Source organism: Patella vulgata, chromosome 4, assembly GCF_932274485.2.
Source record: "Patella vulgata chromosome 4, xgPatVulg1.2, whole genome shotgun sequence".
In the NCBI taxonomy this organism is placed as follows: domain Eukaryota; kingdom Metazoa; phylum Mollusca; class Gastropoda; family Patellidae; genus Patella; species Patella vulgata.
Window position 1 is genome coordinate 5807101 of NC_065882.2, and position 13243 is coordinate 5820343.

Genomic DNA, 13243 nt, shown 5'->3' on the forward strand with positions numbered 1-13243 from the left:
CCTACGGCCTCTGGTTAAACCGGTTCAACAGGTGGCTGTATCAATACGGCCAATGAACGGTTAGATCTATTTGATAAGGCCAACTTCAAGTTTGGTCAAAGGTCACGAGATGTAAACAGGGCTAGCGCTAATCCCAACCCTAACCCTAACCCTGGAGCTAGCCCCAATGCTCACCTAACCCTAACCTACAATCTCTATAACAATGACGTGTCATAACCTTATTTACATCCCAGCGACCTTGACAAGAATTGAGCTGGCCTTAACAAATACGTTTGTCGTGTATTTTGTACACGGTGAACAGTCCATATGCTGATTACACTATTTTGCCTATACCGTTTTTTTCGGACTTCGAATTTTGTCTAATGGTTTGGATTGTTCGTACTTGGTTTTATTTTATTTAGCCGAATGGTGACTAAGGGTAGAATTAAAACATACGGTCTTAGGAAGAAATAGGGCTATGACATAAATCTTGATTCAAGAAAAAATTTCTTAAAATGCTTGAGGACATAGTGAGCCATTCAGTACACTATTCTAGTCGAGAACAGATTAAGCTGGTTGAATAAAGTCGCGGGACTTGACATTAATCAACCGTGTATTATGTCTAAAAAAATATTATGTTTTATGTGGCATGCAATAAATTATACATGTAATTTTCTACTCTGTTTGGGGGTTGGATGTCCGAATGGTTAGCACCTGCGAGATGTATAATAAGGTCTGTCATTGAGTCAACTGGCGTGGTTTCGAATCCTCGGTTGTACGTGACGAGTAGGGTCGCCTGTCCAACCTCGTGGGTTTTCTCCGGGTCATCCGGTTTCCTCCATTACTCATTACATGGCCATTACTTGAAAAATGTAATGATTACATTCCATTACCATTACCCCAGCCCTGTCGGATCACTCTTTTAACTGGGACCTGGATTCATTGTTTAGTTCGCCTAACTTATGAAATGAAATGGGGTTTAACATCCTACTGTTCTGCTCCGAACACGGGACCTCAGTTTTTCGTCCCATCCGAACGACTAGACAGCTGTCCTTTTCAGGCCCTCCGTCCAGCATCACTGACATGGGGGAGCCACGCCGGAAAATCTGGATGAACTTTCTCGGCCAATGCAGGAATCGAACACCTGACCCCAGGCTAGCGAGCCAGCATCTTACCCTCTTAGCCACCATGAACCCTGATCTAATTTGGATCAAATTTCGACAACATAGGCAAAACACCCCCCCCAGAACAAGGTCTTGATATCAATCACTCAGAACAATAATTTAAATAAATATAATTTATTTTTATGTTATTTACAATAATATACACTTTACATTCATTTACAAGAACAGATCCTGGTATACAGAGAGAGCGAGAGAGGGAGAAATGGGGTTGTCGACACAAACCAGGTCATTTCGGGACTAACACATGCTTCAATTTTATTTCAATCATTTGCTTGCGCGTAGGGGTCTTTAGCAGTGGGAGGAAACCGGAGGTCCCGGAGAAAACCCACGAGGTTGGACAGGCGACCCTACTCCTTGTCACATACAACCGGGGATTCGAAACCCCGCCAGTTGACTCAATGACAGGCCGTATGATACAGCGCGCGTGCTAACCATTCGGCCATCCAACCCCCCTCATATACATGAACCGATTCTGGTATACAAGAACAGATGCTGGTATACAAAAACAGATCCTGGTTAACAAAAATAGTATTTCCACCTCATTTAAACCAAATTTAGTCAAGCTCTGTATTTTCATTACTAACAAAACTTTTCAGAACCTATCTTTAAAACGCAAAAAAATGGTTACTTAATAATAATGAATTTGTATAGTGCCTCTCATCTAGAACTGTTCTACTCGATGGCGCTGAGCTGCACTGTCACGTTTGGTATTCACAGTTAAATAAGTGAGTCTTCAAGGATAATTTTAAGGGACTCTAAAGTTCTGGATTCCTTTAATTTTGCAGGCAGTTTATTCCATTGGATGGGTGCTGCTGCTGAAAATGCCCTATCACCACATGATACCTTCAACGTTTTTGGAACTGCAAGGTCGTGTTTTGATGTTGATCGAGTTGTTCTTTCTCCACTTTTGATTTGTATAAGATCACTCAGGTAGTTAGGAGCTAAACAAATCCAGGCTTTATTTACAAAATGAAATTAAAAAGGGTTTAAATTCTCACTATTTTGTCGACCAACTGGCATATGCTATGAGAAAATGAGGGAAATTTTGCCCGGGCAGTGGCACTATGGCTAACTATCAGGTGATCTATATTATCCATCCAATGATATACAAATACATGTGGGACTTTAGTTTTTCGTCTCGTCAGAATGATTTTTCCTTGTCGGCCCGAAACCCCTTTTTTGTGGGCCTTGGTAAATCTGGGACTAGAATTAAACTCTGTGGTGCCCTTGATGATTTTGTTATTTTGATCGACCAATCCCATAAATCATTAATTGCAAAGTAAAAGTTGGTGAAGGGAAGTAACTCTCATCGTGTTGCAACAAAGTAAAAGTTGGTGAAGGGAAGTAACTCTCATCGTGTTGCAACAAAGAGACTAAAGAGTCTTAGTAAGTCTGGTTTGTAAACTGTTTTTTGATTGGTTTGCAGACTCAAGCTACAATCAAGGCCAGAGCACATAATTTGAAATCGTGAAAACCCCATGGATTAACCCAGGGTATAGTGGAGTAGAGAGAGAGAGAGAGAGAGAGAGAGAGCGAGAGAGAGGGTTTAACCACTCGACACAAACTAGGTCATTTCGGTACTAACACATGGTTCAATTTTATTTTCATAATTCGATTGCGCGTATGGGTCTTTTAGCAGTGGGATTAACCCAGGGTTAGTGGAGTAGAACGGAATACTATGATATTTGGATTGTCTGTGTTGGATTCACATACTGTTTGATCTTTCTATATAAGCCATTAATCGAAAGACAGAGAGACAAAAAAAAGGGTTTAACGTCCACAATTTTCCATTTATCGTATCTTTGTAAATATGAAACTGAATTTTGGACTGATATTCCTTAAAGATTCAACTGTTACAATATTGTAGCTTGCAAGAGATTTCAAAATCCCTCAAATTATGATTACACTTCCCCTGTCCCTCCCTCCTCCTTCCAAGACTTCCTGATTGACAAATTAAGGACCCATCACCACACAATAAATTATATTCGTTGTTCAAGTCAGCAGATTTAGGTTACATATGTCTCACTGCTGTGTCATTACAATCACAATATGGCAATTTACCAACAAAGAGTGTGTAAGTCAGTGGATTACATCAATTATATGTGTCTCACTGCAGTGTCATTACAATTACCAGATGATCATTACATGACCATTACATGTGTCTCACTGCAGTACAATTGCATTTACCACATGACTATTGTTTGAATCAGCAGATTACATCAATTACATGTGTATCACTGCAGTATCATTACATTTACCACATGACCATTACATGAGTCTCATTGCAGTGCCATTACATTTACCTCACGGCTATTTACCAATGACCATTGCAAATGTCCAAATAACTGATTTGATTTTTATTTGTTTCAGACTTTAATAGTGTTCGCGGATTTCATCATAGTGACACTAGACACATGTACTGGATTAGCTGGGAAGATTTTTATGGGTAGATCCCACACCATGGTTTCTACATTAATATTAGCGGGTCCACGCCAACTCGAGAACTCTTCACCAATCTCCATTAACTCCGCTGGGTCTAATGGTTCACATAATGTCACAAACTCAAAATGTAATCGCCATCGTAAACACACTGAAAAATATGAAATTAAAACCAAATTATCATGCATACATTGTGCATTTAATAGAAAGGAATAAGGCTGAAGCTCTACAGAATTATTGACCTTTAAGCACTCTTAATTTTTTGTTGAAAAAAAAAGAGAGAGAGAGAGCGAGAGCATAGGGATCTTTAGCAGTGCAAGGGGGGATCACGTGGCTAAGTGGGTAAGACGCTAGCTCGCTAGCCTGGAGGTCGGTGTTCGATCCCTGCATTGGCCGAGAAAGTTCATCCAGATTTTCCGGCGTGATTCTCCCTTGTCAGTGATGCAGGACGGAGGGGCTGACAAGGAAAGCTGTCTAGTCGTTCGGATGGGACAAAAAACCGAGGTCCCGTGTACACATTGGCGTGCACGTAAAAGATCCCTTGGCAGTTGGAATTCGATATAAGAGTAGGCCGTAGTGCCGCTGTCCGGGCAAAATTTCCCTCATAGCACACTGTATGGCGTATGCCCGTCTTCATTAGCCCAGCTTAGGAGCAGAACAGTAGGACGTTAAACTCCATTTCATTTCATTTCATTTAGCAGTGCAAGGAAACCAGAGGATCCGGAGAAAATCCACTAGGTTGGAAAGGTGACCCTACTCCTTGTCACATACAACCGGGGAATAGAAACCACACCAGTTGACTCAATGACAGACTTTATGATACAACACGCACTCGCTAACCATTCGGCCATCCAACCCCCGAAAACAAATAACAATCAGAATATTTCTGCTGAACACCTATACCTGTAATAGAGGTGTAAATATTATTACCTATATCTGTAATAAAACCAGGTGAAGCTGTAAGAGGTATAGGTATAGACATATGAGTCTCATCTACATGTAAACACATCTCTTGGTGTTTAACATATGATGTAATGGCCGAACCTTGACTCATCTTCTGACGACATTCTTCTGATATCTGTTCCTCGCTTTGTAATGTGACAGAATACTGGAAATAGAAATAATTTCACAATTAACTAGGTCATTTCGGGACTAACATATGGTTTAATTTTTTATTTCAATAATTCGCTTGCACATAAGTGTCTTTAGCATTATGGTGATGTCATCATAGAGCATGCACACATTATAGTGATGTCATTATAGAACATGCACACAGTATGGTAATGTCATTATAGAACATACACACAGTATGGTGATGTCATTTAACAAGCACCAGATAATCAATTTTGAGAGAGAGGAGGATTGAGAGAGAGAAATGGGGTTTAACGTCCAGTCCAGTCGATAATTTGCTTGAGCTTAGGGGTCTTTAGCAGTGGAAGGAAACCGGAGGACCCTGAGAAAACCCACGAGTTTGGACAGAATACCCTACGTCCTTGTCACATACAAGCTGGGAATCGAAACCACAGCAGTTGACTCAATGACAGACCTTATGATCTAACGTGCATGTGTTTAAACATTTGCCCACCCAAAACCCTACCTGTAATTAATATTCTCTAACTTACATGTTGTACCTATACACATGGTATTGAACTTACCTGTACACAAGGTATTGTTCCATCTTTAAAATCAAAAACCCCGACGATATCATCCCCTAATTTAAACGCCTGTTTAAATAATAATAATTTGGCTACACGACCTTGTGAATTTGTTATATTGTATGAATCTGAAATAACAAATATTCTAATGCAGGATGTGTTATGTTCGGAGTCTAAAAAGAAAGACAAAATTGAAATTTTATATATTTTTCAAACAGGTGTGTACCATCCTCTGTATCTCCTATTTCGTTTCGTTTTTATAGTTCAAAATTTCGATTTTACTTGTCTTTACTACACTTGGATCTGGAAGCGTTGTTATTTAACTTGTGTTCTGCTTGAAATAAGGGGTCAGCCAATCGAAAGGTCTGTCGAATCGAGCGTTTGACCTTTTTTGCGCGGAACTATGGGTAGACATTAGCAGCAATAGAAATCAAAACAAAGCAAAAGTAGATAAAAAAATACATGACGGTCGCTCATTGGTTAATCGAATGACTGAGGTAATCGGGTCAAATGTCGCTTGCTTGGTACCTGACGTCATAGAACGTGAACTCCCACTATAACTTGTTAGATCTACATGGAGTGTAGGCCATCGAAAGTATAAAAAACGAAACGAAATATAGATCTATATTTTAATTAGATTGTCGGTATCCCCAGTGTACTCATTCCGTTCTATCCACTATCCTCCGTTTCCTCAGTGGTCTCATTCCGTTCTATCCACTATACCCTGGGTTAGGGTTATTCACGATTTCAAATTATCTACCCTTGATCGTAGCTTGACCCTACGAACCAATCAAAAAAGAGTTTACAAACTAGTCTTAGCTTCACTGTTTATGTTTTATTGTTCACAACAATATAGTGGCTTGATCGCTCAATGAGAAAGTTTGCTAGAAATTTAATACAACACAAGTGACATGCACACAAAAAAGATTCCCTAAAACATCTTTTTGATGGGAGAGATGTTTTTTTGTCAGTTTTTATTTATTTAACAATTTTTTTGATTGACCGATAAAAATAGCACAATGATCAAGGGCAGATAATTTAAGAGAGCAAGAGAGAGATATGGGGTTTAACTTCCACTCAACACAGACTAGGTCATTTCCAGACTATTATATGGTTCAATTTTATTTCAATAATTTGCTTGCGCTTAGGGGTCTTTAGCAGTGGGAGGAAACCGAAGGACCCAGAGAAAACCCACGAGGTTGGACAGGTGAATCGAAACCAGCCAACTTGACTCAATGACAGACCTTATGATACAGAAGATAGCAATAAAAGAATTATGTAAAATAACATCTGTAAAATAGCAATCTGTGAAAATTTGAGTCCCAACAACCATTTCTCACTTACATACTTCTGGAAAAACAATTACTGTTTTATTTAGGCGATGTTTTGAAAGTGTTAAGAGAATACTCTTCGAAACGCCGCCCAAATAAATCAGTCATTGTTCTTCCATAAGTATGTGTTAATAATTTCTCACTTTAACAGAAAGCAGTTTAAACTTTAAACTTACGTGGTGATTTTCTTGCTGTAACAGTTGCCATGACTTGTGTAGCGATATCTAATATAGTATTCTCTTTTTGTTTAGGTCGTAAGAATGGATTACTTGGTGCCACTTCATCAGTTTCATTATAAACACTCAGATCATTCAATCCTGTAAAATATAAATATCGTCAATCAATCAAATTATTCTGCTTTAATCGACAATATTGGTGTCAGTCATTATTACATATGTGATAGAACTGGTTAAACACGTTCCAAATATAATTTAACACGTCATGATCATAAAACCTGACACCACAATTGCCAAATAGCAGATGAATACTCAGTCCGATTGTAGACTAAGCATGCATGTCTGGACGAGTTCCAAATTATGCTATCTAATACTAGGAAAGCTTAGTATGTATATCACACAATTCAACAACCCAGTCCGGTTATCCAAATAATTCCCACTTGTTTATATTATTTTAAACGACACAGTCAAATGGGTTGGGAGCCTTAGAGTCTATACAAATAAGCATTTTATAACGGCAATTATTTAGCCGTGTCTATGTTCACCATTAAACGGAAGCAGTTGCTCTGGTGATACAGTACTGCGCAGGTCCATCCAAGATCCCTTTTTGTTCTCCGGTTCTCGACGACAATATAAAGGGAACATCCGCCCAATTTCATTTAAACCTGACGAGTTTGAAATGAACGAAACTATTCGCTTCTATGAGAGAAATCTGGGATTGATACTCGCCACTCATAGATTTATAATTTTATGAAACACAATCCAATTATCTGCGGGATATAAATTCCTTATGTGGATTCAATTGAATTTAAAAGAGGCCCATCAAAAGATCTCAGGGAAGATTATAGGTGGCGCTGGTTTGTTTTTGATGATATCCCATGGATCTGTCTTCGAGAAATAAACATACCATATAAGACTAAAACTCTGAATGGAATACGTAATAATTTGGTTGGTTGCTGAAATCTCTGGGTACCAATAATAATTTTATACGAGTATTTGACGGCCTGTCCTCGGTAAGATGGCGGAGAATCAGTCGGGATAGCATCTTCAAATTTAACTGAAAAATAAAATAGTACATTTTAAACTTACATAGTCATATCTCAAAACATATCATTTAGGTAGATTTTCTTCTTTCTTCATTGAGGGGTTAAGTGACGGAATGGTTACCGCGTGCACATTGGATCACAAGGTCTGTCATTGAGTCAAGTGGCGTGGTTTCAATTCCCCGCTTGTACGAGACAACCTCTGGGTTTTCTCTGGGTCCTCCTGTTTCCTTCCACTAAGTTCCACTGCTAAAGACCCCTAGGCGCAAGCGAATTATTCAATTATTGAAATAAAATTGAACCATATGGTAGTCCAGAAATAACCTAGTTTGTGTTGAGTGCACATTAAACCCTATTTCTCTCTCTCTCTCTAGACTTCATCATCAACATCCTGTGCCCTTGTATAGCAAAAACTAATTCAAATTTGTTTCCATGGAAACAGAAATTTCTATTTAGCAGAAGGCACTGGTATATAAGATATAACTTACATGATTTTGTTTGTCCTGCCGTTAGGGTCAAATCACAGAAGAGTATTTTAGGTTTTGTTGATAAAACAGTCAATCCTCGTTCACCTTAAATATAAATAGATTTCATGAAAAAAAAGATCAATGAAAAATTATATATTGGATTAATTTGTAATTGAACTGGAATATACAGGTGACAATACAATGAGAGACAGACAGAGAGAGAGAGAGAGAGACAGAGAGAGAGAGAGAGAGAGAGAGAGAGAGATGGGGTTTAACGTCCACCCGACACAAACTAGGTCATTTCGGGACTAACATGGTTTATTTTTATTTCAATAATTCGCTTGCGTGTAGGGGTCTTTAGCAGTAGGAGGAAACCTACTCCTTGTCACGTACAACCAGGGATTCGAAACCACGCCAGTTGACTCAATGACAGGCCTCATGATACAGCAGTACATGCTAACCATTCGACCATCCAACCTCCCTTCCACACATAGCCATAGAAATAAATATTTCAATATGTTTGTCGAAAAATGTATTATTTTAGATCAATCTGATTAAATTTCGTTTCGTTTTACTTGTCTTTACTACACTAGGATCTAGAAGAGTTGTTATATAACCTGCATTCTGGATGATGTGAGGGATTAGCCAATGAAACGGTCTGTTACGGCAAGTTTTCGGCATGGAAATTTTGGAATAGTGTCCCAGCCCTATTTTTTGACCTAAAAGATAGACTGTACTAAATTGTACTAAATCAGTTGTTGCAATTACTGAATGACATTGATTTAGTGAGATTTATTAATACTTATAAAACCAGTGAATGCATGGAATACATTACAACAACCTGGGTGGTTATTACATTAAACCAGCGGCTGCCAGGCAGAATACGCCCACATTTTCGAGAGATGGATAGAGAACAAGCTAAAAAGAAAGTGATTTTTCCTACAATCAGGGGTCATAATTTAGGAAGTTACGGTCCGATATGCGCGAATAACGAAAGTAACCAAGATCTTTGGGTTTTAAACTTACATTTCAAGTTTCAACAAAATCAGATAAAAATTGTGATCTCTATAGGGTCTACAACCTTGATATACCATACTTTTACGCTATTTGAGAACGAACGGCGGCCATTTTGTCTGTCAGTTTTGGGCCGATTTTCACGAAATTCGAATTCAGTCGTCCTTGGAGTGTAACGGTGATATAATAATACGTTTTTTTAAATCGGATAGTCCTTCGAATGAAACGAAAAAACAAGGTCCCATGTATACATTGGAATGCACGTAAAAGATACCTTGGCAGTTGGAATTCGATATAAGAGTAGGCGATAGTGCCGTTGCCTGGGCAAAATTTCCCTCATAGCACACTGTATGGCGTATGCCCGTCTTCATTAGTCCAGGTTAGGAGCAGAACAGTAGGACGTTAAACCCTATTTCATTTCATTTCATTTGTTACATAGGGAGCAGCAGAGAATGATCGAATTTTGAATTCGTTATTTACGATATGGAATTGAACAATTTTTGGACTGATATTCCTATTCGAGATTCAAGGATTTCTATAACGCTAAAGGCATGCAGAGGATCTTTAACGGCATCCTCACCTTTGTTGGGTACAAAAGACGTATCACAGCCAGTAGAAGAAACATCAGCTGTTGATGGTAGAGGTCCTCGTGGCAATAAAACACGTGACTCACTGACAGTACACTGACATATAATTTGTACGCTAGCCCAAGCTAACGTGACTCTGTTATTGTCTCTAGGCGACCTGTAATAAAGTTAAACAAAAATATCAAAACATTAATTTTCAAAATTCAGTATCAATTCAAGAGCTAAATGGATTTAAATAAGGCATTACCATCAATAGGTATATTTCAATATACAAAATGAACCTTTCGATAAATAAACACTGCAGTGAAATAGGGATTAAAACATAGAGAAATTGCCGGTCTACGACTATGTTTTTCACATAAGATCACTAGCAATTCACTTCATTTTTCACTGAATCATACTTGTATATTGTACAAATAATCGCCTTACGCCATAAATATTTCATCAATTCGTCACTTTTCTGGCGAACCGGCGAATCTGAAATATTTAAGTATTGAGAATTGTGCGTTTGAAATTGGCACTCTGTTGTTATCTCGATGTCCATCAAATAATAACGTTTATGTAAATGACGTTCCGTGTCCTGATGTATATGTATGAAATATTAAATCATAAATAAATTTTAATATTTGATGGCTACAGAGATAACAACAGAATGCAAATTTCAAACGCATAATTCTTAATACATAAAAATTTCAGATTCGCCAGAAAAGCGACGAATTTCTAAACTCCTAGTCAAGATTAACACAACATAAATCATTCTTTCATGTGTAATTCAATTTATAATACTCTTGTAGACAAAGTGCTCAAAAAATCACATTTCTGTATTCAGCGTTTTGTCTACAAGTATTGTTATATATCCATTACTCACTCTGTACGACCTGTATTTGATGGTGGACCAGGATGATGGAACGATATCTCACAGTGAATAGTCTCCCCTGCCAAGAAGACAGGACCTCTCGATAAATTAGCCAATACTTCAACCATTATTGTTTATTCTACTGGCAACCTATCATACTCTCTTAGTCTTCAGTTTATTATCTGAAATACAATGAAGAAGATACAATGAACTTAATTCTATACCAAAATAAATAATGACAAATTTATTTGCAAATTATATTTTACAGAGTTACATCGCCTATGCAAATCTTTGTGAATACCAATGTCTTGTTATCACCAATCAAAACTATGCCAGCTGACTCATGATACAACGCACACACGCTAATCATTTGGCCATCTCCTCCCCCCCCCCCCCCCCCCGGATGGTTAAGAGTAATGCAAGGTAAGAGAATTTTGCCCAGGTAGCAGCATTTCAACATACTCTTCTTCAATTTCGATTTCCAACATATGGATCTTTTACGTGCACACCATTATGTACACTTATGGAGAGAGAGAGAGAAATGGGGTTTAACGTCCACTCAACACAGACTAGGTCATTTCGGGACCAACACATGGTTCAATTTTATTTCAATAATTCGCTTGCGCGTAGGGGTCTTTAGCAGTGGATGGAAACCGGGGGACCCGGAGAAAACTCACGAGGTTGGACAGGCATCCTACTCCTTGTCACATACAACAGGGGGTACACTTTGAACCTCAGCTTTTTGTCAATTCATAACGAGAGAAATGGAGAGATAGGGTTTAACACCCACTCAACACAAACTAGGTCATTTCGGGACTAACATATGGTTCAATTTTATTTCAATAATTATTAGTATTATATAGGGATCGTAATACAACATATTCTGTTGACACACACTTTGTGGCTTGTATGTTAGTACATTTATTTTTTTCTAGACTGACAACTTTTCAGAGATTGAGATCAATAAATTTCTTAATATTCATTCAAGTATTCCTACTGTGTCTATTTTTAATCACACTGATCGTTAACTTATGAGAGGTGGGATTGAGATAGATTATATAAATTCCTTAATGTTCATTTAAGCCTTCAAATGGTCTCCCTTCTTTATCTATATTTTTAAGAGAACCAATTATTGAATTAAGGGTTGAACATATATAATTAAATATTAAACTCAATAATGACCATTTCTTACAATAAATTTAATGAACGTTGCTATATGAATTTGGAATAGAATTCAATGATTAATGGTTTTATTGTGCATATTGAAAAAAAAAATGGGAATTTTTCACTCAGGTAACTAAGTAAGCTTATTATTATTATGTTTTGTACAATCTGGACCGATTCAGTCATCATTGTCCAACCAATCTGTCAATTTTGTAAACCTTAGGCTAGCCTGTAGCCTACTGTGTAAGATAAGGGCGTTTTCGTTGCAGCCTGAAAATCAATACCTCAGATATTTCAGCAATGGATAATATCGATCGATAGAACCATTTATGTTGGGTGTAACTACATGTAAATAAGTTATGATCATTGAATTCCTCGCATCAATTGAAATTCTTCAGCTAATCGACGAAAACCAACGTCATCATATACTGATGTCGTAATTTGTTGACATTTCTGAACTTTTTTGTTTTAGTCATAAATACTAAAACATACCCCAACAGTTACATATACAGATTATCGATTATTTGAATCATAAAAAAGGTGAAAATGTAGTCAATGTACTACAGAATAATTAAGTTTTTCTTAACTAGGTCAATTGTAATATTTACGACAATCTAATATAGAACAATATGCCAATCTTTTCATTTCGCCTCAGAGAGCATTCTATCCGGATTTCCGAAAGAACAACGAACGTAATTGACAAATTAATAATTACCTCTGTAGAATTAATCTAGAAATTTCATAGAAATTAGAGAACATATTTTTTTCCATCTAAAAAAAAAAGCCCCCAAAAACCAAACCCTAAATTTTAATTTACCAACTATCATAAAAAAGTCGCGACCGGCTGGAGACCGGAAGTTACCTGGGTTATGAATAACAAATCAATTGTTGTTGTATTTAAATTGATTTACAGGTAGCAAGTAACTCAGTCAACCGAAAGACAGCGGGTTCAGGTCAGAAAAGGCAGTTACTATAGTTTTCACACGATTTGTGCAAAATGTCGCATGCACCTGCAGATGGAGGTCCCAGAACGCCGTCAGAGAAGATTGAAGGTGTTCCCGATTTTGGATGGCGTGTGAAACTTTCATACGAGTGCCAAGATAAAATGTCCCCCTTCTTCAAGCCAAGACTTTCACAAATTCCACAATATTTAGGTCTCAGCATGAGGTTTGTATTGTTCATTGTTATTTTTCTTTAAATTTTTTGAAGGTGTTGAAAAATAGAAATTTAGGTGTGAAATTCAGTGTGCATGGTCACTTCTATCCTTACTACTGTTGTTACCATTTGTTCATTGTAGAACTTTATGCAAATTCTTAAAATTACACATATAAGTGGGTATGCACTGCCC

The 13243-nt window shown here is 37.6% G+C and overlaps 2 protein-coding genes across 5 annotated transcripts in view; one reads left to right on the forward strand and one right to left on the reverse strand.

The window, feature by feature from the left end:
- Window positions 1-1261: 1261 nt before the first annotated feature.
- LOC126817388 (RAB6A-GEF complex partner protein 2) lies at window positions 1262-12705 on the reverse strand. 2 transcript variants are annotated; one of them, XM_050544345.1, is made up of 9 exons: window positions 12611-12705; window positions 10744-10913; window positions 9869-10032; window positions 8296-8379; window positions 7672-7821; window positions 6765-6905; window positions 5258-5385; window positions 4533-4710; window positions 1262-3753 (listed from the first exon to the last, which is right to left on the reverse strand). In XM_050544345.1, exons 2-9 carry the CDS (start codon window positions 10857-10859, stop codon window positions 3530-3532), a joined length of 1185 nt encoding a protein of 394 aa, XP_050400302.1. In that variant the 5' UTR covers window positions 10860-10913; window positions 12611-12705; the 3' UTR covers window positions 1262-3529. The 2 variants fall into 2 exon arrangements, with proteins under 2 accessions (XP_050400302.1, XP_050400303.1); XM_050544346.2 differs by lacking the exon at window positions 12611-12705 and adding an exon at window positions 12180-12320.
- Window positions 12706-12769: 64 nt separating this feature from the next.
- The window catches only part of LOC126817362 (non-lysosomal glucosylceramidase), a 62101-nt gene continuing 61627 nt past the window's right edge, over window positions 12770-13243 (forward strand). For all 3 annotated transcript variants that reach the window (XM_050544292.2, XM_050544289.2, XM_050544294.1), the window contains exon 1: window positions 12770-13062. In XM_050544292.2, coding sequence (XP_050400249.1) covers window positions 12893-13062 — 170 coding nt within the window. In that variant the 5' untranslated portion in view covers window positions 12770-12892. The remainder of the gene's footprint in view (window positions 13063-13243) is intronic.